The 25,851-nt window shown below is 41.9% G+C and overlaps 1 protein-coding gene across 2 annotated transcripts in view; it reads left to right on the top strand.

The window, feature by feature from the left end:
* LOC132891930 (dedicator of cytokinesis protein 9-like) overlaps window positions 1-25,851 on the top strand; it is a 262,272-nt gene that overhangs the window by 186,419 nt on the left and 50,002 nt on the right. For both annotated transcript variants that reach the window (XM_060930066.1, XM_060930065.1), the window contains exons 15-30: window positions 864-986; window positions 4,040-4,119; window positions 4,222-4,409; window positions 4,534-4,599; window positions 7,694-7,786; window positions 7,881-8,004; window positions 10,385-10,503; window positions 11,247-11,336; window positions 11,486-11,575; window positions 12,062-12,177; window positions 15,613-15,682; window positions 19,354-19,476; window positions 22,184-22,255; window positions 22,430-22,576; window positions 22,774-22,857; window positions 23,055-23,166. In XM_060930066.1, the coding sequence (XP_060786049.1) occupies window positions 864-986; window positions 4,040-4,119; window positions 4,222-4,409; window positions 4,534-4,599; window positions 7,694-7,786; window positions 7,881-8,004; window positions 10,385-10,503; window positions 11,247-11,336; window positions 11,486-11,575; window positions 12,062-12,177; window positions 15,613-15,682; window positions 19,354-19,476; window positions 22,184-22,255; window positions 22,430-22,576; window positions 22,774-22,857; window positions 23,055-23,166 (1,697 nt within the window). The remainder of the gene's footprint in view (window positions 1-863; window positions 987-4,039; window positions 4,120-4,221; window positions 4,410-4,533; window positions 4,600-7,693; window positions 7,787-7,880; window positions 8,005-10,384; window positions 10,504-11,246; window positions 11,337-11,485; window positions 11,576-12,061; window positions 12,178-15,612; window positions 15,683-19,353; window positions 19,477-22,183; window positions 22,256-22,429; window positions 22,577-22,773; window positions 22,858-23,054; window positions 23,167-25,851) is intronic.

The raw sequence follows: 25,851 nt of genomic DNA, 5'->3' as shown, positions 1-25,851 counted from the left end.
GCGGTTAGCTGCACAGCTAATGTAGCCATTGCAAGGCTAACGCACCAATTTTAAAACACGGCAAAACGACTTAACAGTTATACACTTACTTGTTTGCTGTTTGTGGCTGATAGGGCAGGGATGCTTGGTACGGACCCAGGCTTCAGTGACAGTTGATGTGCAAAACCTGCCCTGTACTGTCCCAAGTTGTGGAAACATTCCTCAGGAAAATGCTTCCGACAAACATACACCGTCTTAGGTAGACTCGACGGCGTATTATTGGAGTAAGTAAAATTAAGCCACTGCGTCTTCAGGGGTTCTCCCGTCGGCAGTAAAAACAAACTCCTTTCTGTGTTGTCACATCCATGTACAGCGCAACTTCCATGTTTCACTCGCTTAGGTGGTGTCATGTTGTTGTGTCCTCTATGGTCTCCTCACTACAAAATTGAAGTGACGTATCTATGGTGGCAACTTTTGAGCTGGGCGGGCAATCCATACAGTGGGTGGGAATCCAGAGGGGGGGGGGGGGTCGTGGGGATCATCTCCCTTGCTGACGTAGTAAAGGGAAGAGTTTATCAACGCGCCATTTTGACGCGCCATTCTCAAATGTTGACAAAGGGTGGGCATAGTTTGGTTTACACATTATGACATTTCTAGCCACTGGGGTGACTTAAGAAGGTCAGAGGAACTCATTTTAACGTTAAAAAACCTCAGAAAGTGAAAATTTCATGCCATGGGACCTTTAATACAATGAGACATGTCAGATACACCTCCAGAAGAAGGCTGTGTGTGAGAGCATGCGTCATCTCTTCCGTCTTACAGGATCCAGGTGAAAGCTCTGTTCATGCTTTTCTTCTCTCTGTTCCTCTCTCTCCTTGTTACAGGCCTCTGTTTAAGGATGCGAATGGGGCACTGGATAAATCTGCACGTTTCTCTGCAATCTACAGGCAGGACAGTAACAAGCTGTCTAATGAGGACATGTTCAAACTACTGGCAGATTTCAGGAAGTTAGTCCATCTTTGTATCTATTGGCTCCTCTGTTCTTGTTAGGCACTGGTTACAGCCGAACACTTACTGTACCTTCCCACAGTCCTCCCACTGACACTAATAACATGCCTAAACCAGTCAAGCTGGGTTTTAATATTTCATTTCTTAAATTATGAATGTTTGCACAAGAGCCAAAGGGCACCAGAGTAATGTTTTACATGCAGTCTCGCCGAATGGCTGGTGATTTTTAATTTTTTTTTTTGTGAACTTCCTACAGTATTACAAAAAACAATTTTCATTTTTAAATAATCTCTGTTCATTTTCAGCTTAGTTTATTTGTCACAGTTGCAAACTATTACAAACCAAAAGGATTATCTGTATACACAAGCAAAAATCAATGAAACAAACAAACAAAAAAATTGTGACTGGAAAAGGAAACAGGACTCTCGTCCCAATTGACAACCCTTCCCACAAAGGAAAAAATGTATCTCATCTCATTATCTCTAGCCGCTTTATCCTGTTCCACAGGGTCGCAGGCAAGCTGGAGCCTATCCCAGCTGACTACGGGCGAAAGGCGGGGTACACCCTGGACAAGTCGCCAGGTCATCACAGGGCTGACACATAGACACAGACAACCATTCACACTCACATTCACACCTACGCTCAATTTAGAGTCACCAGTTAACCTAACCTGCATGTCTTTGGACTGTGGGGGAAACCAGAGCACCTGGAGGAAACCCACGCGGACACGGGGAGAACATGCAAACTCCACACAGAAAGACCCTCACCGGCCACGGGGCTCGAACCCGGACCTTCTTGCAGTGAGGCGACAGCGCTAACCACTACACCACTGTGCCGCCAGAAAAAAATGTATATATACACTAATTTAAAGGAATAAATATTTGTACTTTTTAAAGGAGTTCATTTAAGCTAAAAAAAAAAAAAGTCTATCTTAATTTGGGTGTCTACCTAAATAAAAATGAGATATATAAAATGTCGAAACAACCTACATATAATGACTAATACAGTTGATGGAGCTTGATAAAATGCTTGTTTCGTGTAGTAGAAAGAGTTACTGCAGGTTTTGACTTTGTACAGAGACCGTTGACATTTCATTTCGCTTGGGAGGCTGTTCCACAGATCGATCGATCTTGGAAAGAATGAAGACCTGTAGTAATTCTGCTCGAACTTCACCATTGGAACAAGATTGTTCTTGTCGAAATTTCTTGTTTGGTACCTCGTTTCATTAGGACCCAGGAGATGATTTCTTTCTTCCGTGATAGCTTGTAGTTTTCTTTTTCTTGTTTGATCTTATAGGATATTCTGAAGCAGCATGTCTTGAACATGTCACCGCCTCCCTTCTCTTACTATTCTTTGTGTGTCCTTTACAACCCCGATTCCAAAAAAGTTGGGACAAAGTACAAATTGTAAATAAAAACGGAATGCAATGATGTGGAAGTTTCACAATTCCATATTTTATTCAGAATAGAACATAGATGACATATCAAATGTTTAAACTGAGAAAATGTATCATTTAAAGAGAAAAATTAGGTGATTTTAAATTTCATGACAACAACACATCTCAAAAAAGTTGGGACAAGGCCATGTTTACCACTGTGAGACATCCCCTTTTCTCTTTACAACAGTCTGTAAACGTCTGGGGACTGAGGAGACAAGTTGCTCAAGTTTAGGGATAGGAATGTTAACCCATTCTTGTCTAATGTAGGATTCTAGTTGCTCAACTGTCTTAGGTCTTTTTTGTCATATCTTCCGTTTTATGATGCGCCAAATGTTTTCTATTGGTGAAAGATCTGGACTGCAGGCTGGCCAGTTCAGTACCCGGACCCTTCTTCTACGCAGCCATGATGCTGTAATTGATGCAGTATGTGTTTTGGCATTGTCATGTTGGAAAATGCAAGGTCTTCCCTGAAAGAGACGCCATCTGGATGGGAGCATATGTTGCTCTAGAACCTGGATATACCTTTCAGCATTGATGGTGTCTTTCCAGATGTGTAAGCTGCCCATGCCACACGCACTAATGCAACCCCATACCATCAGAGATGCAGGCTTCTGAACTGAGCGCTGATAACAACTTGGGTCGTTCTTCTCCTCTTTAGTCCGAATGACACGGCGTCCCTGATTTCCATAAAGAACTTCAAATTTTGATTCATCTGACCACAGAACAGTTTTCCACTTTGCCACAGTCCATTTTAAATGAGCCTTGGCCCAGAGAAGACGTCTGCGCTTCTGGATCATGTTTAGATACGGCTTCTTCTTTGAACTATAGAGTTTTAGCTGGCAACGGCGGACAGCACGGTGAATTGTGTTCACAGATAATGTTCTCTGGAAATATTCCTGAGCCCATTTTGTGATTTCCAATACAGAAGCATGCCTGTATGTGATGCAGTGCCGTCTAAGGGCCCGAAGATCACGGGCACCCAGTATGGTTTTCCGGCCTTGACCCTTACGCACAGAGATTCTTCCAGATTCTCTGAATCTTTTGATGATATTATGCACTGTAGATGATGATATGTTCAAACTCTTTGCAATTTTACACTGTCGAACTCCTTTCTGATATTGCTCCACTATTTGTCGGCGCAGAATTAGGGGGATTGGTGATCCTCTTCCCATCTTTACTTCTGAGAGCCGCTGCCACTCCAAGATGCTCTTTTTATACCCAGTCATGTTAATGACCTATTGCCAATTGACCTAATGAGTTGCAATTTGGTCCTCCAGCTGTTCCTTTTTTGTACCTTTAACTTTTCCAGCCTCTTATTGCCCCTGTCCCAACTTTTTTGAGATGTGTTGCTGTCATGAAATTTCAAATGAGTCAATATTTGGCATGAAATTTCAAAATGTCTCAGTTTCGACATTTGATATGTTTTCTATGTTCTATTATGAATACAATATCAGTTTTTGAGATTTGTAAATTATTGCATTCCGTTTTTATTTACAATTTGTACTTTGTCCCAACTTTTTTGGAATCGGGGTTGTATTATTTAGAGTAGAAGTGAGGATTAAAATAGCTTCTATCCTGTCTTCAATCTGTCCTTTGTACCTGTGTTTTTCTCAGGCCAGAGAAAATGGCTAAGCTGCCAGTAATCCTGGGGAATCTGGATGTCACTATCGACAATGTGGCCCCAGATCTCCCAAGTGAGTCAAACTTGGCAACTACTTGTGCTCGTGCAATTTATTTTCCACATGTATGCGGTGGGATTTTAAATCCTGTATATGTTTGTGTGTTTATTTGAGTAGACTGCATAACTTCCTCATATATCCCAGTGCGTCAGTTCGAGAGCAGTAATTGGAACGGGGTGTTGTTTGAGGTCGAGGAGTTTGTGCCGTGTATCGCGAAATGCTCACAACCCTTCACCACCTATAACAATCACCTGTATGTCTACCCACGCCACCTCAAATATGACAGCCAGAAGACTTTTGCTAAGGTACCAGCAGTAAATCTCTCTTCGTTAGTGTAAGAAACATTTTTGTGCATGATTAAAGTGAACACGATTAAAGAGCGACAGCTTAGGCATGTGTGTATTGTCACTGTGCATCGTGTGTCTGCAGGCTAGAAATATTGCCGTGTGTGTGGAGTTCAGAGACTCGGATGAGGAGGATGCACTTCCTCTAAAGGCAAGATATAGCTTTTTTACAAAAGTTCTCATTCCCGGTGTTCTGATAAACGGTCCTACATCCGCGAAGCGTCCTACGTTAGGAGGCAGGGTTCTCCACGGATTGAAAATATAGGGGGGTGGGGGTCAATCGGATGACCTTGAAACAAATATGCATAGATTTACATATGTCATTTGCATAAAATGTGTATAAAATACTCTCAAATAGTAATCATTTAGAATAGAGGAATCAATTGGACTGGTACAAAACACATCATACATCAAACATTACACACTTACACATCATATTCAGGCACATTGTTTGAAATGGAACTGGAAAAAATATTTTTTTATTTAGCAAACTACATATTATATTTAGTACGGTACGTGTGATTTGTCAGCCATGATCACATGATCAAAATGACCAATGATAGCTTTCGCAGTAGAATCATCACGGAGAAAGCACGTTATGATCGTCGAAGTTGTGGTCATGGAGAAACAAGAAACAAAATTGTAATCTGGAAATTGTTAACAAACTAGTCTGTTTAAAAAGATCAAATCTTACCTTTACCCTCTTCGTAGTAAAGCCATTTGTACTTTTCACTCCACTGCGGATACCATCCGGATCTACGATGCTTCTTGTTGTCACTCAGCTTAGGAACTTCGCTTGTGGCATCGCTAGTAGTAGCCTGACCAGAGATCTTACGCCGTTTTGGATCGATGTTTTCGATGTCGACAGTGGAACGCTTGCGCATAAAACCGAATCGCTCGAGAGACATTTCGACAGAGTGTACGCACTTCAAGAGCTACAGTAACACTGACAGCCAGGTTATATCCTCACGGTTTTATAGGCAATATCACGCTTGCTACACCAACTTTGAACTTTTTGTTTTTATCCTTTATTTCTCTGCCGACAATAACAATCAGTTATCTCGAACTTGGTGTCGATTCACACATGTTAGACTCAAAAACGCCGAAGTGTGAAACGTTTTTCTTAGACTATAATCGTCAGACTGACTAAACTAATTGCTGGTAAATGAGTTTCACACTCGGGTGTTGTCGTGTTGTCGGTACTCCAATGGCCCTTTTCCACTACCCTTTTTCAGCTCACTTCAGCTCACTTCAGCCCGACACAGCTCGCGTTTCGACTACCAAAAACCAGCATGACTCAGCTCGCTTCAGCCCTGCTTAGCCCCTAAAACTCGCACCGTTTTGGAGTGGGGCTGAAGCGAGCCAAGCCGAGCCGAGTGGGGCTAGGGGCGTGAGCAGACACTCCCCTGTGCACTGATTGGTGAGGAGGAGTGTCCTCACATGCCCACACACGCCCCGCGAGCGCGCTGGGATCTGTAAACACCGCAAACCCGGAAGGAGAAGAATTACGAGAATTTCTGAAGCCTTATGCGCCTCGCCTCATCTATACGCTCTTGCCAGTATCTGTCCGCGTTGTCGGTGACAACAAGCCACAGCACCAAGACCAGCAACACTAACGACTCCATGTCCTCCATGTTTATTGTTTACTATCCGGGTCGTGAGACTACCACTTAAAAGATCACTGATGTCACTGTTTGCGCTGCTTAACGACATCACCTGACGTCCACCCACTTTCGCTAACTCCACCCAATGTGTCCACCCACTTCCAGCCAGCACGGTTCAGCGCGGTTGTAGTCGAAATGCAACTCCAACAGCCCCGCTCAGCCCGACTCAGCCGCGTTTGTAGTGGAAAAGCGGCACAACAGAGAAAGGCTATCTGTCACAAAGAAAACAAAGGGACGTCTCTTCCTTTTGTAAAGGGGCGGCAGAAATTAAACGGGGGCGGGAATCACAGAAAGGGGGGCGGCCTGCACCTCTAAAACCCCTCGTGGAGAACCCTGGGAGGGGATGTCAGACATGTCTGTCGAGCAGTCCTACATTGCAGGAAATCCTACAGTGTGATTCAACTTTAACTTTTGGTTATAGTTCGCGTTTTTTCCCTCTGCAAAGAACATGCTTCTACACTGATACAACGTCCACCAACCCTGTCAGAATTCATATGAATGTAGGACATCCTGACAATTCAAACGACTCCGTCAGAATATGCTTTTACAGTCATATGAATCTAGGACGCTCTGACTCTTCAATTGACCCTGTCAGAATATGTAGAATTGATAGGTTTTTTTTTTTTGTCACTATTCACAAGTACCGTTTGCTCTATTAAAATGAGTGTAGGACGCTATTACAATTCAAATGACGCCGCAGGACGTTCTCACAACTCGTATGACCCCATCAGAATATGCTTCTACATTAATAAATGAATGTAGGATGTTCTGACAATTCAAAAGACCCCTTCAGAATATGCTTCTACATTAAAATATGAGTGTAGGACGTTCTTACAATTCAAATGACGCCGCAGGACGTTCTCACAACTCATATGACCACGTCAGAATATGCTTCTACAGTAAGTAGGACGTTCTGACTATTCAAATGACCATCGGAATATGTTTTTACAATATATAAATGTAGGGTGTTCTGACGTATGCTTCTACATTAAAATAGGAGTGTAGGACGTTCTGACAGTTCAAACGACCTCGTCAGAATATTCTTTTACTTTAATATATGAATGCAGGGGGCGTCATGGCTCAGGTGGATAAGGCGCCATACCATAAATCCGGGGACCCGGGTTCGAGTCCGACCCGAGGTCATTTCCCGATCCCTCCCCGTCTCTCTCTTTCTCCTGCTCATTTCCTGTTTCTACACTGTCCTATCCAATAAAAGGTGGAAAAAGCCGAAAAAAAATCTTTAAAAAATATATATATGAATGCAGGACTTTCTGACAACTCAATGACCATATTTCAGATGTATTGCAAGACTCGCACAATGGTTAGAAATCAGCATTATGTTATATTAAGTAGTAAAGATTGAATGCACGCCGTTAATCTGCACCGTTTATAGCACAGCTGATATAGGACAAAAATCTGTTCAAATGCCAAGAAATGATGTTTTGTGCTCTGCGCATGCGCAGTGGGGCTTTGTAGGACGCATTGACGTGTAGGACAGTTTATCAGAACACCGGCCCTCTATAAATTGATGCGCCTGTACACATAAACCTACCTAGTCTGATCCATTTCTCTACTTTGCAGTGTATATATGGTCGTCCAGGCGGATCACTTTTCACTAAGAATGGCATTGCTGGAGTGTTGCATCATCAGCAAAACCCTGAGTTTTATGATGAGGTAAACCACTCAGACCTTCACTATTGTCCTCTTATAGGAACATTAGCACTAGCGGTGTGGTTTTCTAAATGTGCATTATTGTTTTCTCTGCCAGTTTAAGATTGAGCTGCCAACTCAGCTGAATGAGAAGCACCACCTTCTGTTCACGTTCTACCACATCAGCTGTGACACCAACAGCAAAGCTAGCACTAAGAAGCGGGAACAGGTGGAGACACAGGGTAAGGCAACAGGCACGCTAAGGATCAAGAAACAGTCCATGCAGTCTGTATTAGTACAGTCCTACCTTTGTGCCTGGAAGGTTCAGGATCGACAGGTGCAAAGCTCTCCAGAAGGAAAAACAACGAATTACGAGTGTAGTTTGGAATTAATGTGAATTGAATGTGCTTTTGTACGGAAGCCGAGAGAGGCCCTTCATATAATCCTTTTTTTAATTCACCTTGTTATCCCGAGATAACGACATAATTAATTCAGGATCTCGAGAAAACAACACAACTAATTCGAGATCTCGAGAAAACAAAACCGTTATTCCGAGATAACGACATAATTAATTCAGAATCTCGAGAAAACAACACAACTAATTCAAGATCTCGAGAAAACAAAACCGTTATTCCGAGATAACGACATAATTAATTCAGGATCTCGAGAAAACAACACAACTAATTCGAGATCTCGAGAAAACAAAACCGTTATTCCGAGATAACGACATAATTAATTCAGGATCTCGAGAAAACAACACAACTAATTCGAGATCTCGAGAAAACAAAACCGTTATTCCGAGATAACGACATAATTAATTCAGAATCTCGAGAAAACAACACAACTAATTCGAGATCTCGAGAAAACAAAACCGTTATTCCGAGATAACGACATAATTAATTCAGAATCTCGAGAAAACAACACAACTAATTTGAGATCTCGAGAAAACAAAACCGTTATTCCGAGATAACGACATAATTAATTCAGGATCTCGAGAAAACAACACAACTAATTCGAGATCTCGAGAAAACAAAACGGTTATTTCGAGATCTCGAGAAAACAAAACAATTATTCCGGGATCTCGGGAAAACAAAACAATTATTTCATGATCTCAAGTAAACAGCTGAGAAATGGTTCATTCAGGTGCGCCAAGAGACTTGTGATATGCTGACTTTGGGGCTATTTCTCATTCTGTATAGACGCAACTTTGGTCATTAGAATGTCTGGAATAATCGATCACCTAATAAGGCAATATTTTGATCAGGGGTTGACACAGGGAGAGATTGCATTAAGTCTTTTAATAAGGGATGATTTCAAAATTAGTCCGCGGCACCGCCACAGAAGACTGGCCCGGCTTCGTCTCTACCGACGGAGATACAGTGATCCAGCTGAGATCATGAAATAATTGTTTTGTTTTCTCGAGATCTCGAAATAACGGTTTTGTTTTCTCGAGATCTCCAATTAGTTGTGGTGTTTTCTCGAGATCCTGAATTAATTATGTCGTTATCTCGGAATAACAAGGTGAATAAAAAAAGATTATATGAAGGGCCTCTCGCGGCTTCCGTACTTTTGAGTTTTATTACAGTTTGTTTGTTTTTTTCCTTTACGACTCCTTAACTTTTTTTTTTCAGCCTAATTTCTGTCCTCCCATTTAGTTATGACAGAAATGTAAGGGTAGTTTTGGACCTTTGTCAACAGACGTTTTAAATACACAATAGCATGAATTCAAAGCCAAATCTTTAAATGTATTGGAATGAAAGACAAGTCTGTTCTTATGTTCTTTCTCCAGCACTGTAAACAGTACCATGAAAAGTTATACTTTTCCTGAGGCTATCTCTAAAAGGCTAGATTATAAAGATTTAGAGTTCTTGTTCATAATATTCAACTGTATTATATGCATTCTAGTGCTCTTCCAGTGATTTTGTAATTATTTACATTTGGTACACCCACATTTACATCATTTTATTTGAGTGCATCTGTTTTGTCCTCGTCATAACTGTCTTTGATTTTTTTTTCCCGGTCCGGTTTCCATCAAATCGTGGGCTCTGATTGGCTCGCAAATGGTCCGGAATCCTACGATACGGACCCCGATTACGGACCTTTGGCGACTCGCTCCTTCACAACAACAACAAACATAGTAGCAATTTTTTGTCACCATTTATTTTCGTATTTCTCAGTATAATAGCATTAATTTTACAGCATGGATAGCGATAACGACAGTATTCACAGCGAAAGCGAGTTTTACTACCCTGATGAAGACGAAATAAAAGAAAACATTTCAGGAGAAAGCTAAAAACCTGTAACTGTCACTAATGCTGAGCAAATCCAGCAGTTTATTGAGGAGCAAAGGGCAGAAACGAGCTTGTAGCAGGTTTGTTCTAAATATGGTTTCCCTTTCGGGCGCTCTCATTTTCTGTTAGAATTTGGTAAAGGAAAAAAATAAATATATTATTTACCAGCTTAAAGTCAGTCCGCATCGTGAAATACCGTGACCTCTCGGCCCAGAGAGCCTCAGTCAGTATTTTCAAGACCTCAGTCACGGTATTTCACGATATGGACTGACCTTAAGCTGGTAAATGATATATACTGTATGTATGTGCATATCTGTGTTCATGTGTGTAGTGGGCTATGCATGGCTGCCCTTACTGAAGGATGGCAGAGTGATCATGAACGAGCAGAATATTTCTGTAGCTGCAAACCTGTCTGCTGGTTACCTCAGTTGCCAGGAGGGCAACAGCAAGGTGAGCACGTCCTGCAGAGACCAAAGTATGGCATCAGATAGCAGATTGTGGCAGTGGGGGCGTGGTCAAGCGTCGGTCTGTGATTGGAGGGCGGAGTCAGGGAAGGTAAGTGGCAGAATCACTACACCTGATGTGAATTAACCTGTTTGTGTGTCTTCCCAGCAACCGCGCCCTATATAAGGAGAGAGAGGGCGGAGGAAGGGAGCTCTCCCACACCAGATGATTTGTGTGTGTGTGTGCGCGTGCGCGACTGGGAGAGTGTGGAAAGTTAAAAGCTGAAAAGCTAAAATAAAAGAGTTTTGGAACTCAGTTCTGGCCTGCCGTACTTCTGTGCTCGCTCCTGGGTTTCGGCACCACTGTGACAGTTTGTACGGGTGGGTGGAGCACAGAAGTACGGCAGGCCAGAACTGAGTTCCAAAACTCTTTTATTTTAGCTTTTCAGCTTTTAACTTTCCACACTCTCCCAGTCGCACGCGAGTCATCTGGTGCGGGAGAGCTCCCTTCCTCTGCCCTCTCTCTCCTTATATAGGGCGTGGTTGCTGGGAAGACACACAAACACAGGTTTATTCACATCAGGTGTAGTGATTCTGCCACTTACCTTCCCTGACTCCGCCCTCCGGTCACAGACCGACGCTTGACCGCTGCCACATAGATCTAAAGTGGATATTTAACAATATTTATTGATTACCATTAACGATAAAATTGCGCTCAACCGTGATTTTGTTTTGGTTGTGTGTGTGTAGCAGCACACAGGCCCTGAAGTGAAGTGGGTTGATGGAGGAAAGCCACTGTTTAAGGTCTCCACTCACCTCGTGTCAACCGTCTACACACAGGTCTCAGCAGAACTCTTACACTTTTCACTTCATCTGAATGTTTATTTTTTCAATAATGCTATGTAGTGGCATTTCCTTCTTTTAGATTTTTTTTTTTTGGTGTACAAGAATTATTTTCAAATTGGACTTAACTTCTCGTCTGTCAACAGGATCAGCATCTGCACAATTTCTTCCAGCACTGTGAGAGCACTGTGTCTGCAGCCCAGTCCACAGGAGGCGAGCTGGTCAAATATCTTAAGGTATAGCTCCGTAACACACTAATGCAAACCTTTTTTTTCTCTTACGCTTTCCATGTATATGTATTTATGTGCCTGAGCATATGTTTCCTGAGGATGTTTGGCAAGTCAGCCTTGTTTTTGTAGTCTAATAACACTTTTTTTTTTTAATGTACTCGGTACATTAGAGAACTCGATAGGGAGCTTCACACAGACCTCATATCTCTGGACTGTATGTGTAAACACACTATTCCTCTCTGATAACAGCACAGGAACCATAATCAGGGACCTTTGTTCTCCACCCTCCGTCCATTAGCCTCCCAGAAGTGCTGGTTTTCCACTACAACACACTGATGCCCAGATTTGGAACTGATTAATAATAAAGCATGGTCTAGGTGCTAATCAACACGGGGATGATTAGACCTGTGATTTAAGGTTTATTTGTTCAACCATTTTAGACTATTTGATTGAATAAGCCAGATTAAAGGATTGTGCACGTGTCATCTCCAGAGTTTGCATGCAGTGGAAGCTCACGCGATGATAAACTTCCTCCCCACGATTCTGAACCAGCTGTTCTGCGTTCTCACCAGCGCAGCTCACGAGGATGTTGCTGTCAATGTCACAAGGTCAGTTCTTACCTGCTTGTCTAAAACACAAAGCAGTGTTCGATTGACCGGATATTCAGGAAGGACTTTGTGGATAAAAATTCTGATTTCTTCTTTTTAAGAAGTAAAATACATGAACTTTTTTTTTTTACTGTAAGTTTTGCCATTGTTAGTACAACCCCGATTCCAAAAAAGTTGGGACAAAGTACAAATTGTAAATAAAAACGGAATGCAATAATTTACAAATCTCAAAAACTGATATTGTATTCACAATAGAACATAGACAACATATCAAATGTCGAAAGTGAGACATTTTGAAATTTCATGCCAAATATTGGCTCATTTGAAATTTCATGACAGCAACACATCTCAAAAAAGTTGGGACAGAGTCAATAAGAGGCTGGAAAAGTTAAAGGTACAAAAAAGGAACAGCTGGAGGACCAAATTGCAACTCATTAGGTCAATTGGCAATAGGTCATTAACATGACTGGGTATAAAAAGAGCATCTTGGAGTGGCAGCGGCTCTCAGAAGTAAAGATGGGAAGAGGATCACCAATCCCCCTAATTCTGTGCTGACAAATAGTGGAGCAATATCAGAAAGGAGTTCGACAGTGTAAAATTGCAAAGAGTTTGAACATATCATCATCTACAGTGCATAATATCATCAAAAGATTCAGAGAATCTGGAAGAATCTCTGTGCGTAAGGGTCAAGGCCGGAAAACCATACTGGGTGCCCGTGATCTTCAGGCCCTTAGACGGCACTGCATCACATACAGGCATGCTTCTGTATTGGAAATCACAAAATGGGCTCAGGAATATTTCCAGAGAACATTATCTGTGAACACAATTCACCGTGCCATCCGCCATTGCCAGCTAAAACTCTGTAGTTCAAAGAAGAAGCCGTATCTAAACATGATCCAGAAGCGCAGACGTCTTCTCTGGGCCAAGGCTCATTTAAAATGGACTGTGACAAAGTGGAAAACTGTTCTGTGGTCAGACGAATCAAAATTGAAGTTCTTTATGGAAATCAGGGACGCCGTGTCATTCGGACTAAAGAGGAGAAGGACGACCCAAGTTGTTATCAGCGCTCAGTTCAGAAGCCTGCATCTCTGATGGTATGGGGTTGCATTAGTGCGTGTGGCATGGGCAGCTTACACATCTGGAAAGACACCATCAATGCTGAAAGGTATATCCAGGTTCTAGAGCAACATATGCTCCCATCCAGATGACATCTCTTTCAGGGAAGACCTTGCATTTTCCAACATGACAATGCCAAACCACATACTGCATCAATTACAGCATCATGGCTGTGTAGAAGAAGGGTCCGGGTACTGAACTGGCCAGCCTGCAGTCCAGATCTTTCACCCATAGAAAACATTTGGCGCATCATAAAACGGAAGATACGACAAAAAAGACCTAAGACAGTTGAGCAACTAGAATCCTACATTAGACAAGAATGGGTTAACATTCCTATCCCTAAACTTGAGCAACTTGTCTCCTCAGTCCCCAGACGTTTACAGACTGTTGTAAAGAGAAAAGGGGATGTCTCACAGTGGTAAACATGGCCTTGTCCCAACTTTTTTGAGATGTGGTGTTGTCATGAAATTTAAAATCACCTAATTTTTCTCTTTAAATGATACATTTTCTCAGTTTAAACATTTGATATGTCATCTATGTTCTATTCTGAATAAAATATGGAATTTTGAAACTTCCACATCATTGCATTCCGTTTTTATTAACAATTTGTACTTTGTCCCAACTTTTTTGGAATCGGGGTTGTAGTTATTATGTGTGTGATATGTGCTTACAAACTGCTACCTCATTTTGAACCCTTGTGTTGTGGTCTACAATTGTGACGGGACAATAATGGACCAATCTGTCTTGAGGAGGAGTCACAGTTGCACGTGCTTGAAAATATCATCAGCAGTGAAGGAAGCGCCCTAGTGTGGTGGAAAACGCAATAAAGGGATAAGATGTAGAAAATTTTTAGAATATACACTCAGTGGCCACTTGAATAGGAACTTGTTCTTGATTCTGAGACTCCTGTTCTTGGCTGCAGGAGTGGAACCCAATGTGGTCTTCTGCTGTTGTATGCCGAGATGCTTTTCTGCTCACCACGGTTGTAAAGAGTGATTTATATGAGTTACTGTATCCTTCCTGGCAGCTCGAACCAATCTGGCCTGAGTTTCCCAAAGCACAAAGCAGCACAAAGATCATCGTTAAATGGGAGAGCGAGCAGCACAATGAACACTCTCTCCTAGTTAAGATACTCTTAGCGTTAAGAGGCTTTTGGGAAACCCACCCCTGGCCATTTTCCTCTGACCTCTCTTATCAACAAGACGTTTCCACCTACAGAAATGTCACTCACTCGATGTTTTTTTTGTTTTTTCGCACCATTCTATGTAAACTCTATAGACTGTTGTGTGTGAAAACCCCCAGGAGATCAGCAGTTTCTGAAATACTCAAACCAGTCCATCTGGCACCAACACCCATGGCGCAGTGAAAGTCACAGAGATCACAATTTTCCCCATTCTGATGTTTGAAGTGAACATTAACTGAAGCTCTTGATTTGTATCTGTATGATTTTATGCACTGTGCTGCGGTCAAGGGACTGGCTGATTAGATAACGGCATAAAACCGCAGGTGTCAAGTCAAGTTTGTTTGTACAACGCTTTTAACAATAGACATTGTCCCAAAGCAGCTTTACAGAATCTGAATGACCCAAGACATGAGCCAATTTTATCCCCAATGAGCAAGCCCGTGGCGACGGTGGCAAGGAAAAACTCCCTCAGACGACATGAGGAAGAAACCTCGAGAGGAACAAGACCCAAAAGGGAATCCATCCTCACCTGGACAACGACAGACAACATGACTATAACATTAACAGTTTTAACATGAAGTCAGTGTCGTTGATGTTATAAACTCTTCATTGATGGAAACTTGAGTGCAAAACTGTTCACGACAACTGCAGTCCTAAAGTTAGCAAGTCAACTGTAGTCCTCAGCCATAAAAGTGTTACTGCAAGCGTCCAGAGCATCTTCCAAGTGCGACTTTCGACTGTCCATACGGGGCCGCCCTCCACAGGAGCGATGCGATGAGACTCCAACCAGACACAGGGCACCAGGATGGATCAGGCAGGTCCGAGGAGCAGAAGAGGTCAGCATCTCGATCTCAGGATTGACATGTAACTCAGAGGGACAGATTTTTTTGGGGGGGGGAGGGAAGAAAACACAGGTTGTTAGGTATGGGTGTTCCTAATAAAGTGGCCAGCGAGTGTATGTATAGAGGATGTGATATCCATACAATCCCAGACGTCCCAAGCTGTTGCTGTAAGGCAACGTAATTAATTGTAATCAAAGTCTACTAGGCTATTATTTGGTTGTCGTATGAGACATGAATAATAAATACAATTTATGTCTGATATCAAAAACTGTGGCTGTTTATTTCTGCTCACAGAGTTATGATCCATATAGTGGCTCAGTGCCATGAGGAGGGCTTGGAACATTATCTACGTTCATATGTCAAGGTGAGCAACATCAATACAGTCTGATGTACCAGTAGTGTCCCTGACTTTACTGCATTTAAATCCACACTGTACAACTCGATTGAGTCTCAGGACGTGACGTACAGTTCTCCTATTTAAGTCTGTTTTTTGCAGTTGACTTTTGACTCTCAGGTTCTTCTTGTCGGGATCAGGACACTTCGTCCAGTGCCGTTTCGTCCAATAGTTGAGACATTTTGTCCAAAGCCTTTTTCATATGCACTATCAATTATTTTATATGTGCGACAAGATCAAGATATAAACAAACCATAATTCATTTAAGGGAGTGCATTAAGCAGGTTTATGACTGTGTCTCCCTGTAATAAATGGAAATTAACAAAACATAAAATATAACACACACACACACACCCCTCACCTTATTTCAGTGAGTTCAATTTAGAGATGTCATAGTTCTGTCATTTCTAACAGCGCGCACCCAAGCAGACTCTCGCACGCGCGCTGTTAATGAGGCTAACCTGCACATGATCAAGAGGCATCAGCGTGCCTATATAAAGACTGAGAAAACGCACGTTTTCTCATATCTGGATATCAGATCTCATATCTCCCAAGTCAGTAATCCAGCCACACGTGCTTTTTTCTACACTGGTATCATGTTGTGGAATAGTTCGCCACGTTCCATTTAATTCTTAAATATCAAAGGGGATGGAATAGAGTAACAGATTCATAATTAAGTTGGAGAGATTTGTCTGTTTGTAGGGTAGTGTTATTTATTATTTTATATGATTTGTCCCATTTTGTTTTAGTAATGTTCTTGGACTTGTCTGTGTTAAAGGAGATGCGCAGAACCTTTATTTTAAATTAATTTCTGAGTGGATAGTATCTCCATTCTTGACTCTTGTATGCTGAATAAATGGGAATTTAAAAAATATATATTTTTTTGAGAGTTAAAATCGACCGCAAAGTTGGCGTTCGAGCTGCCCCGCTGAGCCAGCCAGCCCCGAGCGCGTGACGTCACAGCGGGAACCGGTTTTAAGGCCGAGGCTTTTGACAGCTACAGACTAAAGTCATATAAATAAAAATTTATGGTGAAAGTAAGAAATACCGTTACCGACTTGCTCAACTAAGACTGATTTGACTTCATTGATTGTGGGTTGACTCTCATTAAAACAGGATAGGTGCTATAACTTATGCAGCATACATGTACATGCATGCATTTTCACTGATAAAACCTAAAAGGCTCATTAAATAATCAGATGAACTGAGACAATCACATTCTGAAGCAAATTAAATAAACTTCTCGCAAAACGCGTCCAAATCTTTGCAGTTTGAACATTCTTGGGCCATGAACGCAATGTAAATCCACCTTCTGTCGTGTTGCTGCACCGGCCAGCAACACATCTATGTGGCATGGCGATAAATTAGCTCAAAATGGAGGATCGGAGTTGCAGTCAGCTCTGTGTTTTAGTATAGCGGAAATGGCGATGAGACCGATAGACTTCCTGCTGTGACGTTACGGACGTCAAGGTCATTCACTCAGACCGCTACCTATATACAGTGGGGAAAATAAGTATTTGATACACTGCCGATTTTGCAAGTTTTCCCACTTACAAAGAATGGAGAGGTCTGTAATTTTTAGCGTAGGTACGCTTCAACTGTGAGAGACAGAATCTAAAAAAAAATCCAGAAAATCACATTGTATGATTTTTAAATAATTAATTTGCATTTTATTGCATGAAATAAGTATTTGATCACCTACCAACCAGCAAGAATTCTGGCTCTCACAGACCTGTTAGTTTTTCTTTAAGAAGCCCTCCTATTCTCCACTCATTACCTGTATTAATTGCACCTGTTTGAACTCGTTACCTGTATAAAAGACACCTGTACACACACTCAATCAACCTCTCCACCATGGGCAAGACCAAAGAGCTGTCTAAGGACACCAGGGACAAAATTGTAGACCTGCACAAGGCTGGGATGGGCTACAGGACAATAGGCAAGCAGCTTGGTGAGAAGGCAACAACTGTTGGCGCAATTATTAGAAAATGGAAGAAACTCAAGATGACTGTCAATCTCCCTTGGTCTGGGGCTCCATGCAAGATCTCGTCTTGTGGGGTATCAATGATGATGAGAAAGGTGAGGGATCAGCCCAGAACTACACAGGAGGACCTGGTCAATGACCTGAAGAGAGCTGGGACCACAGTCTCAGAGATTACCATTAGCAACACACTACGCCGTTATGGATTAAAATCCTGCAGCGCGCGCAAAGGCTCCCTGCTCAAGCCAGCACATATCCAGACCCGTCTGAAGCTTGCCAATGACCATCTGGATGGTCCAGAGGAGGCATGGGAGAAGGTCATGTGGTCAGATGAGACCAAAATAGAGCTTTTTGGTATAAACTCCGCTCGCCGTGTTTGGAGGAAGAAGAAGGATGAGTACAACCCCAAGAACACCATCCCAACCGTGAAGCATGGGGGTGGAAACATCATACTTTGGGGGTACTTTTCTGCAAAGGGGACAGGATGACTGTGCTGTATTGAGGGGGGGATGGATGGGGCCATGTATTGTGAGATTTTGGGCAACAACCTCCTTCCCTCAGTAAGAGCATTGAAGATGGGTCGTGGCTGGGTCTTCCAGCATGACAATGACCCGAAACACACAGCCAGGGCAACTAAGGAGTGGCTCCGTAAGAAGGATTTCAAGGTCCTGGAGTGGCCTAGCCAGTCTCCAGACCTGAACCCAATCGAAAATCTTTGGAGGGAGCTGAAACTCTGTGTTGCCCAGCGACAGCCCTGAAACCTGAAAGATCTGGAGAAGATCTGTATGGAGGAGTGGACCAAAATCCGGGCTGCAGTGTGTGCAAACCTGGTCAAGAACTACAGGAAACGTCTGACCTCTGTAATTGTAAACAAAGGTTTATGTACCAAATATTAAGTTCTGTTTTTCTATTATATCAAATACTTATTTCATGTAATAAAATGCAAATTAATTATTTAAAAATCATACAATGTGATTTTCTGGATTTTTTTTTTTTTTAGATTCTGTCTACGCTAAAAATTACAGACCTCTCCATTCTTTGTAAGTGGGAAAACTTGCGAAATCAGCAGTGTATCAAATACTTATTTTCCCCACTGTAAATCACTTTAATCGTAAAAATTACCATATTAGATTTATTGTTAACGCTTAAAACTATTCCTGTGTTTTATGTCTTAACATCAAGGACCATGTTGGAAATAAGTGTTTTTCACTTTAATATGTTATCCTTTGGATTTTATTGTCTGTCAATCCAAAATAACATTAATAAATCAATCATCTCGCACTTGCCAAGGATATCTGGCAAGTGCGAGTATAGATTTTCTATGTAATTTGGTCTAATAAAAACGATCTCTCCCCACAAGCGGCCCCAGCCGAACGCGCCTGAAATTGATACTCGCTGATTCCTGTCATTTCCAGTTTCATTTTCATTTAGCAAAAATGTGTTTTGCTTCAGTCAAATTCCATTGAGAATTCCTCCTTTTTTCGAACAAACAAATACCTGAAATATAAAATCATTGATAGTGCATATGAAGAAGGCTTTGGACAAAATGTCTTAACTATTGGACGAAATGGTCGTTGGATGAAATGACCTGTATCCTTTTTGTCAATTAAAGCTCATGCTTGTTTTAATTTTGTGCGTGGATGTGTTTGTCTGTGTGTAGTACGTATTTATGACGGATGCCAACACAGCGACTGGTAAAACAGTCCACGAGGAGCTGGCCAAAGCCATGACCACCATTCTAAAGCCCTCCACAGACTTCCTCACCAGCAACAAACTACTCAAGGTGATATGTTTTAAGGTTTACATTGGTAGCTAAGTAACATAGTATTATAAAAACATGTCTTATAGATACAGTATGCTATTATATAATGCAATGCGTATGATTATGCTTGATTTTAATTGATGCATTTTTGTGTGGTGGCCTGAGAGAACCTTTCACATGATGTAATAGGCCATTTGCAGGAATTGGTCACGTGTCAATTTTCCTCATAGCAACACGCCCGTGGTGGGCAAGCTAACTTGGCATTCCTTGACAACCATAAGAGTTTGACTGGCGATGCGAAGCAATCCATTTCTATAATAGCTGTTTTTACCTTTTCTACTGTCTTTTTTGACCCCAATTTTTGTGTGTACTTGGAAAAAGTTTGTGGTTTTAACTTCTGTCGTAAGTTAAAGCGAATCATTGGCCATAAAAGAGAGTTTTTTGGACTCAAGTTGGTCGCTGCCGAAAGAAATTCACGTGCGAAATGGCGGATTTCTCAGGTATGTTTATAACTTAGAATTTCTCCTTTTCTACCTTTATCATTCGCTTAATGTATGAAGATTCTTGAAAATAAGTAGATATATAAACACAGATATATCCGCCATTTCGCACATGAATTTCTTTCGGCGGAGACCAACTTGAGTCCAAAAACTCTCTTTTACGGCCAATGATTCGCTTTAACTTATGACAGAAGTTAAAACCACAAACTTTTCCAAGTACACACGAAAATTGGGGTCAAAAAAGACAGTAGAAAAGGTAAAAACAGCTATTATAGAAATGGATTGCTTCACATCGCCAGTCAAATTCTTATGGTTGTCAAGGAATGTCAAGTTAGCTTGCCCACCACGGGCTTGTTGCTATGAGGAAAATTGACACGTGGCCAATTCCTGCAAATGGACTATTTGACATTTCAACTATAGCCAGGTATGATATCTTAACCATGATTTATTTTTTTTGAGGTCCAAATCCTGCGCACTGATTGGCTGGCAAGCGGGTCCGTATCCTACGGTATGGACCCCAGTTACGGACCTCTGGCGACTTGCTCGTTCACAACAACAAGCATAGTAGCATTTTTTGTCAACATTTATCTTTTTTTATAAGATTTATTTATAAGATTATCAAAAATCTTATACATTTTTGCCAGCATTTCTCAGGAGAATAGCATTAATTTTACAGCATGGATAGCGATAACGACAGTCTTCACGGCGAAAGCGAGTTTTACTACCCTGAGGAAGAAGAAATAAAATAAAACATTTCAGGAGAAAGCTAAAAACCTGTAATTTGCTAACGATGAGCAAAAACATGGCTGAATCTTGAATGACTCCTATTTGTATAAATAGGGGACTACATAGGCGGCAAAATTTAATTTTTTTCCTGCCATGGAAGTGCGCTTGTATACCGAGGAGGAAGCCATTTGCATTACAGCCGTGAATGAGGATTCAAAATGGCGGCTCGGCTCGGTTTTCTCTTTCGGGCGCTCTCGTTTTCTGTTAGAATTTCTCATTCTCATTATCTCTAGCCGCTTTATCCTTCTACAGGGTCGCAGGCAAGCTGGAACCTATCCCAGCTGACTACAGGCGAAAGGCGGGGTACACCCTGGACAAGTCGCCAGGTCATCACAGGGCTGACACATAGACACAGACAACCATTCACACCTACGGTCAATTTAGAGTCACCAGTTAACCTAACCTGCATGTCTTTGGACTGTGGGGGAAACCGGAGCACCCGGAGGAAACCCACGCGGACACGGGGAGAACATGCAAACTCCGCACAGAAAGGCCCTCGCTGGCCCCGGGGCTCGAACCCAGGACCTTCTTGCTGTGAGGCGACAGCGCTAACCACTACACCACCGTGCCGCCCTCTGTTAGAATTTGGTAAAGAAAAAAAATATATATATATTTTATTTACCAGCTTAAGGTCGGTCTGTATGGTGAAATACTGTGACCTCGGCCTTGAATACTGACCTCGGCCCAGAGGGCCTCGCTCAGTACTTTCAAGACCTCGGTCACGGTATTTCACCATACCGACCTCCCAGCTGGTAAATAACATGTATATATTTTCCTTTTGTATGTAACTCAACCAGAATTAAAGGTTAGCATTTTAAAATCTGGTTACCCTGAAAATTAAAAAGGGATAAAATGTGCATTTAAAGATTCTATTATAACTGCTGCACAGGAACATTACAGACATTTTGACAGAACTGAATGATGAGAATTGATTCCATGACGCTCACCATGTGAGGAAATCACACTTGGTTACAAAATTTAGGACATCTTTAGGTAGACAGACTGTTTTTGTTTTTTTTTCTGCTGCGTTTGTTACTGTCTCATAACATGATCCTTGCAGAAGATAGCCTAGGCAAATTTTTAAAATAAATAAGAAAATTTCCAGTTCATTTTAGTGAAATATATTTGTGATTTTTTTTTAAAGGTAAAGTGTCATCATGTTGCTGCTGCTGTTATTATGTATTATGGTTATAGTTTTATTCTAGTTTTTGTCAGTTTGACAGAATTCGGCCACAGTGACATGCGACGGGTTTTCCCAGACCACCAGACGTGGATATTTCCATTGCCTAGGAACAGCTGTCTTTGTTTTTTGTTTTTTTTTTCTGTGATTTTATTTTTCCATTGTGGCACAGTGACTCAAAGGCAGGTCTTTGCCAATATGTTTTTGTGACATTCTTTTATTTTGTGCCATGTATTCTCTTTCTTTGTTTTGCTGTATTCAGTACTCCTGGTACTTTTTTGAGGCCTTGGTGAAGTCCATGGCACAGTACTTGATAGAAAGTGGCAAAGTTAGGGTAAGTCTGACTTACACCATCATTTGTGAATCCTCTCACTGGGAAATTAAAGAGATCATTTGTGTCATGTTCTGTTACTGATACTTCAACACCGTGTTGAGCAAAAGTCAGATTTAAACTTTTTACCCGCTAAACGGTCGTTTGAAGTGCTGACCTTTGTTCTCGTCACTTTAGCTGTCCAGGAACCAACGTTTCTCAGCCCCGTTTCACCACACAGTCGAGACCTTGGTGAATATGATGATGCCTCACATCACACAGAAATACAAAGACAACCTGGATGCAACACGCAACGCCAACCACAGCCTAGCTGTCTTCATCAAGGTCAGTAAAGACGTGCAGACCACTGTTGTCACATATTACAGCTCACCAGCGCTGAACTGACTTAAGCACAGAGTAGCTAGGAAATAGTCTGTCCTTATTTATTTATTTTTTTTAATATTTTGACCATATTGTCTGTTGATGCCAGTGGAATTACGGAAATGAGCGATCTGTCGAACGTATGGTGTTTGTTTCCTCAGCGCTGTTTTACTTTCATGGATCGTGGCTTTGTCTTCAAGCAGATCAACAACTACATTAACTGCTTTATGCCTGGAGATGCTCGGGTACCTTTTTCTGCATTATTATTTCTATCTCTACAGTCTTTTTAAACTCGTCTTTGCTTTACTGACAAAGCTCAACCTTAGATTCTTGATTTGTTCTAGGTTCATTTATAATAAAGTTGAATATTAAGAAGGAAAAAAAAGAAGCCTATCCACAGTGCTGTGTTTATGCTCACGCGTGACCGTTCCTTTCTCCGTAGACACTGTACGAGTTTAAATTTGAGTTCCTGAAGGTGGTGTGCAACCACGAGCACTACATCCCTCTTAATCTGCCCATGCCGTTCGGGAAAGGGCGGATAATGAGATTTCAAGGTGAGAACTGTTTTGGATAGCATTTTTGCACCTAATCATTGCAGAAATGTTTATTCTTCTCATTAAAAGGATTTCTGTGACATTTTTATAAATCCATCAGAATTTTTAATGAGTCTTGAACAGGGGTGTCAAACTCAAATACACAGTGGGCCAAAATTTAAAACTTGAACAAAGTCGCGGGCCAACATTGAACAAATCTCATCTCATTATCTGTAGCCGCTTTATCCTGTTCTACAGGGTCACAGGCAAGCTGGAGCCTATCCCAGCTGACTACAGGCGGGGTACACCCTGGACAAGTCGCCAGGTCATCACAGGGCCGACACATAGACACAGACAACCATTCACACTCACATTCACACCTACAGTCAATTTAGAGTCGCCAGTTAACCTAACCTGCATGTCTTTGGACTGTGGGGGAAACCGGAGCACCCGGAGGAAACCCACGCGGACACGGGGAGAACATGCAAACTCCGCACAGAAAGGCCCTCGCCGGCCACGGGGCTCGAACCCGGACCTTCTTGCTGTGAGGCGACAGCGCTAACCACTACACCACCATGCCGCCTACATTGAACAAATGAACCTTTTAATATGGACCCAAACAAGTTTTGCTTTAACATTGAATATGGAACAAGCAACGCTTATTACTATACAATATATAACAATAGTGCAGACATGCTAAATCGAATTTCAAATAAAAAAAACCACATCAATGGCATTAATTTATTAAATGAAATTTAAATAAAAATCATATGCCTCTTTTCGATTTGCAGCCTTCTGATTTATAGCCTTATGATCTATAGCCTCCTTAGTTATAGCCACGTTGACTCCACAAACAAGACAAACAGGTCTGTCTTTTACATATGTAAACAGATATTCTTCCTCCCACCTGTCCAGAAAGCTCCGGTTTTCTGCCTTTCTTTTCGCCATTTTTGGGAAGGGGTAGCACGGTGAAAGTTGTAGCGTGAAGTCGCTATGGTGACTGTCCGTTTGTTGTTGAACGTTTGGACGTCCTACTGCGTTTCTGGGTCCTGTCCTGATTGACGCGCCAAAACAACAGCAGAGCATTATGGGATTTGTAGTATTAGCGGTGAATGCGCTGTATACACAAATCCAACGAGTAGTCATTTGGGATTGCCTCGCGGGCCAAATATAATTGGCCCGCGGGCCAGAGTTTGACACCCATGGTCTTGAATATGAAAAGTAGTCAAGATGAACTACTGATCATGACCTAAACCACTATAGATACAAAAGCTTCACAATTTAGTTTAAGATGTCTTTACTCTTTGTTTATATGTTTAGATAATTGTAACAGATGTACAGTTGTGCTCAAAATAATAGCAGTCCAACATGACTAACCAGATCAAATAATAATAATAAGTTAATAATAATAATAATAATAAGTTAAATTTATATAGCGCCTTTCAAAAAACCCAAGGACGCTTTACAATTATAGACAAGGAAAGAAAAAATAAATAAATAAATAAAAATATAATAAAAAATAAAAAGCCCACCAAGTAGGGGTCAGGATGTAATTCCCGTGGTGTAGCAGCCACAGTCCCACCAAAAGGCGCACGAAAACAAGTCCCACATCTCCAGCACCGCCGCCAGCAACATCGCTCGAACACCACGCCGTGGATCCACAAAGCGAGCAGAGAAGCTCCGCCACGCAGAGCGCTGGTGTGTCCCAAACCGCCTGCACAGCCGCCGCGACGCCACCGAGCAACATCGTTCAGAACATCACGCCAAGCGTTAAAGCACAGAGCGCTGGACAACCACGATGTAAATTGAGCAACAGGCTCACTGCAGTCCACAGCTGGGAGCACAGGCATCACCCACAGTGAACCAAGGCCTGGAGGGAACCGACGCCCAAAACTGGGTCCGGAGCTACACCACAACCGGCGGACAAAACACTCAAACAAACACCAAACTACACAAACACACAGGAAAGAAAAAAAAATAGAAAAAGAAATAAAATAAGGGCTCCGGTGAGAAGCAGCAGCCAGAACGCGCATGACGTACTCTCAACCGTCGATCAATCACTGTTTTTGGTAGAAGTTATATTACTACATGGCAAATAATTTACCAGGAGGTGGAGTAGAGTCGTAGAAAACCAACAGACCCAACGTTCATGATATGCATGCTCCTGAGTCTGTAATTGAATAATTAAGTGAAAGGGACGTGTTCAAAGTAATAGCAGTGTGGAGTTCAATTAGTGAGATCATTCATTCTGTGAAAAAACAGGTGTCTATCAGGTGGCCCTAATTTAAGGATGAAGCCAGCACGTGTTGTACACGCATTTCTCTCTGAAAGCCTGAGAAAAATGGGTCGTTCCAGACATTGTTCAGAAGAACAGCGTGCTTTGATTAAAACGTTGATTGGAGAGGGGAAAACTTATAAAGAAGTGCAGAAAATAATAGGCTGCTCGGCTAAAATGATCTCCAGTGCTTTAAAACGGACAGCAAAATCAGAGAGACGTGCAAGAAAACGGAAGACTACCATTCGAATGGATCGAAGAATAGCCAGAATGGCAAAGACTCAGCCAATGATCAGCTCCAGGGTGATCAAAGACGGTCTGAAGTTACCTGTGAGTACTGTGACAGTTAGAAGACGCCTGTGTGAAGCTAATCTGTCGGCAAGAAGCTCCCGCAAAGTCCCACTGTTTAAAAAAAAAAGACGTGCTGAAGA

The sequence above is a fragment of the Neoarius graeffei genome, chromosome 9 (genome assembly GCF_027579695.1).
Source record: "Neoarius graeffei isolate fNeoGra1 chromosome 9, fNeoGra1.pri, whole genome shotgun sequence".
In the NCBI taxonomy this organism is placed as follows: domain Eukaryota; kingdom Metazoa; phylum Chordata; class Actinopteri; order Siluriformes; family Ariidae; genus Neoarius; species Neoarius graeffei.
The sequence above is the reverse complement of the archived record's forward strand: the minus strand, read 5'-3'. Positions and strand labels throughout refer to the sequence as shown.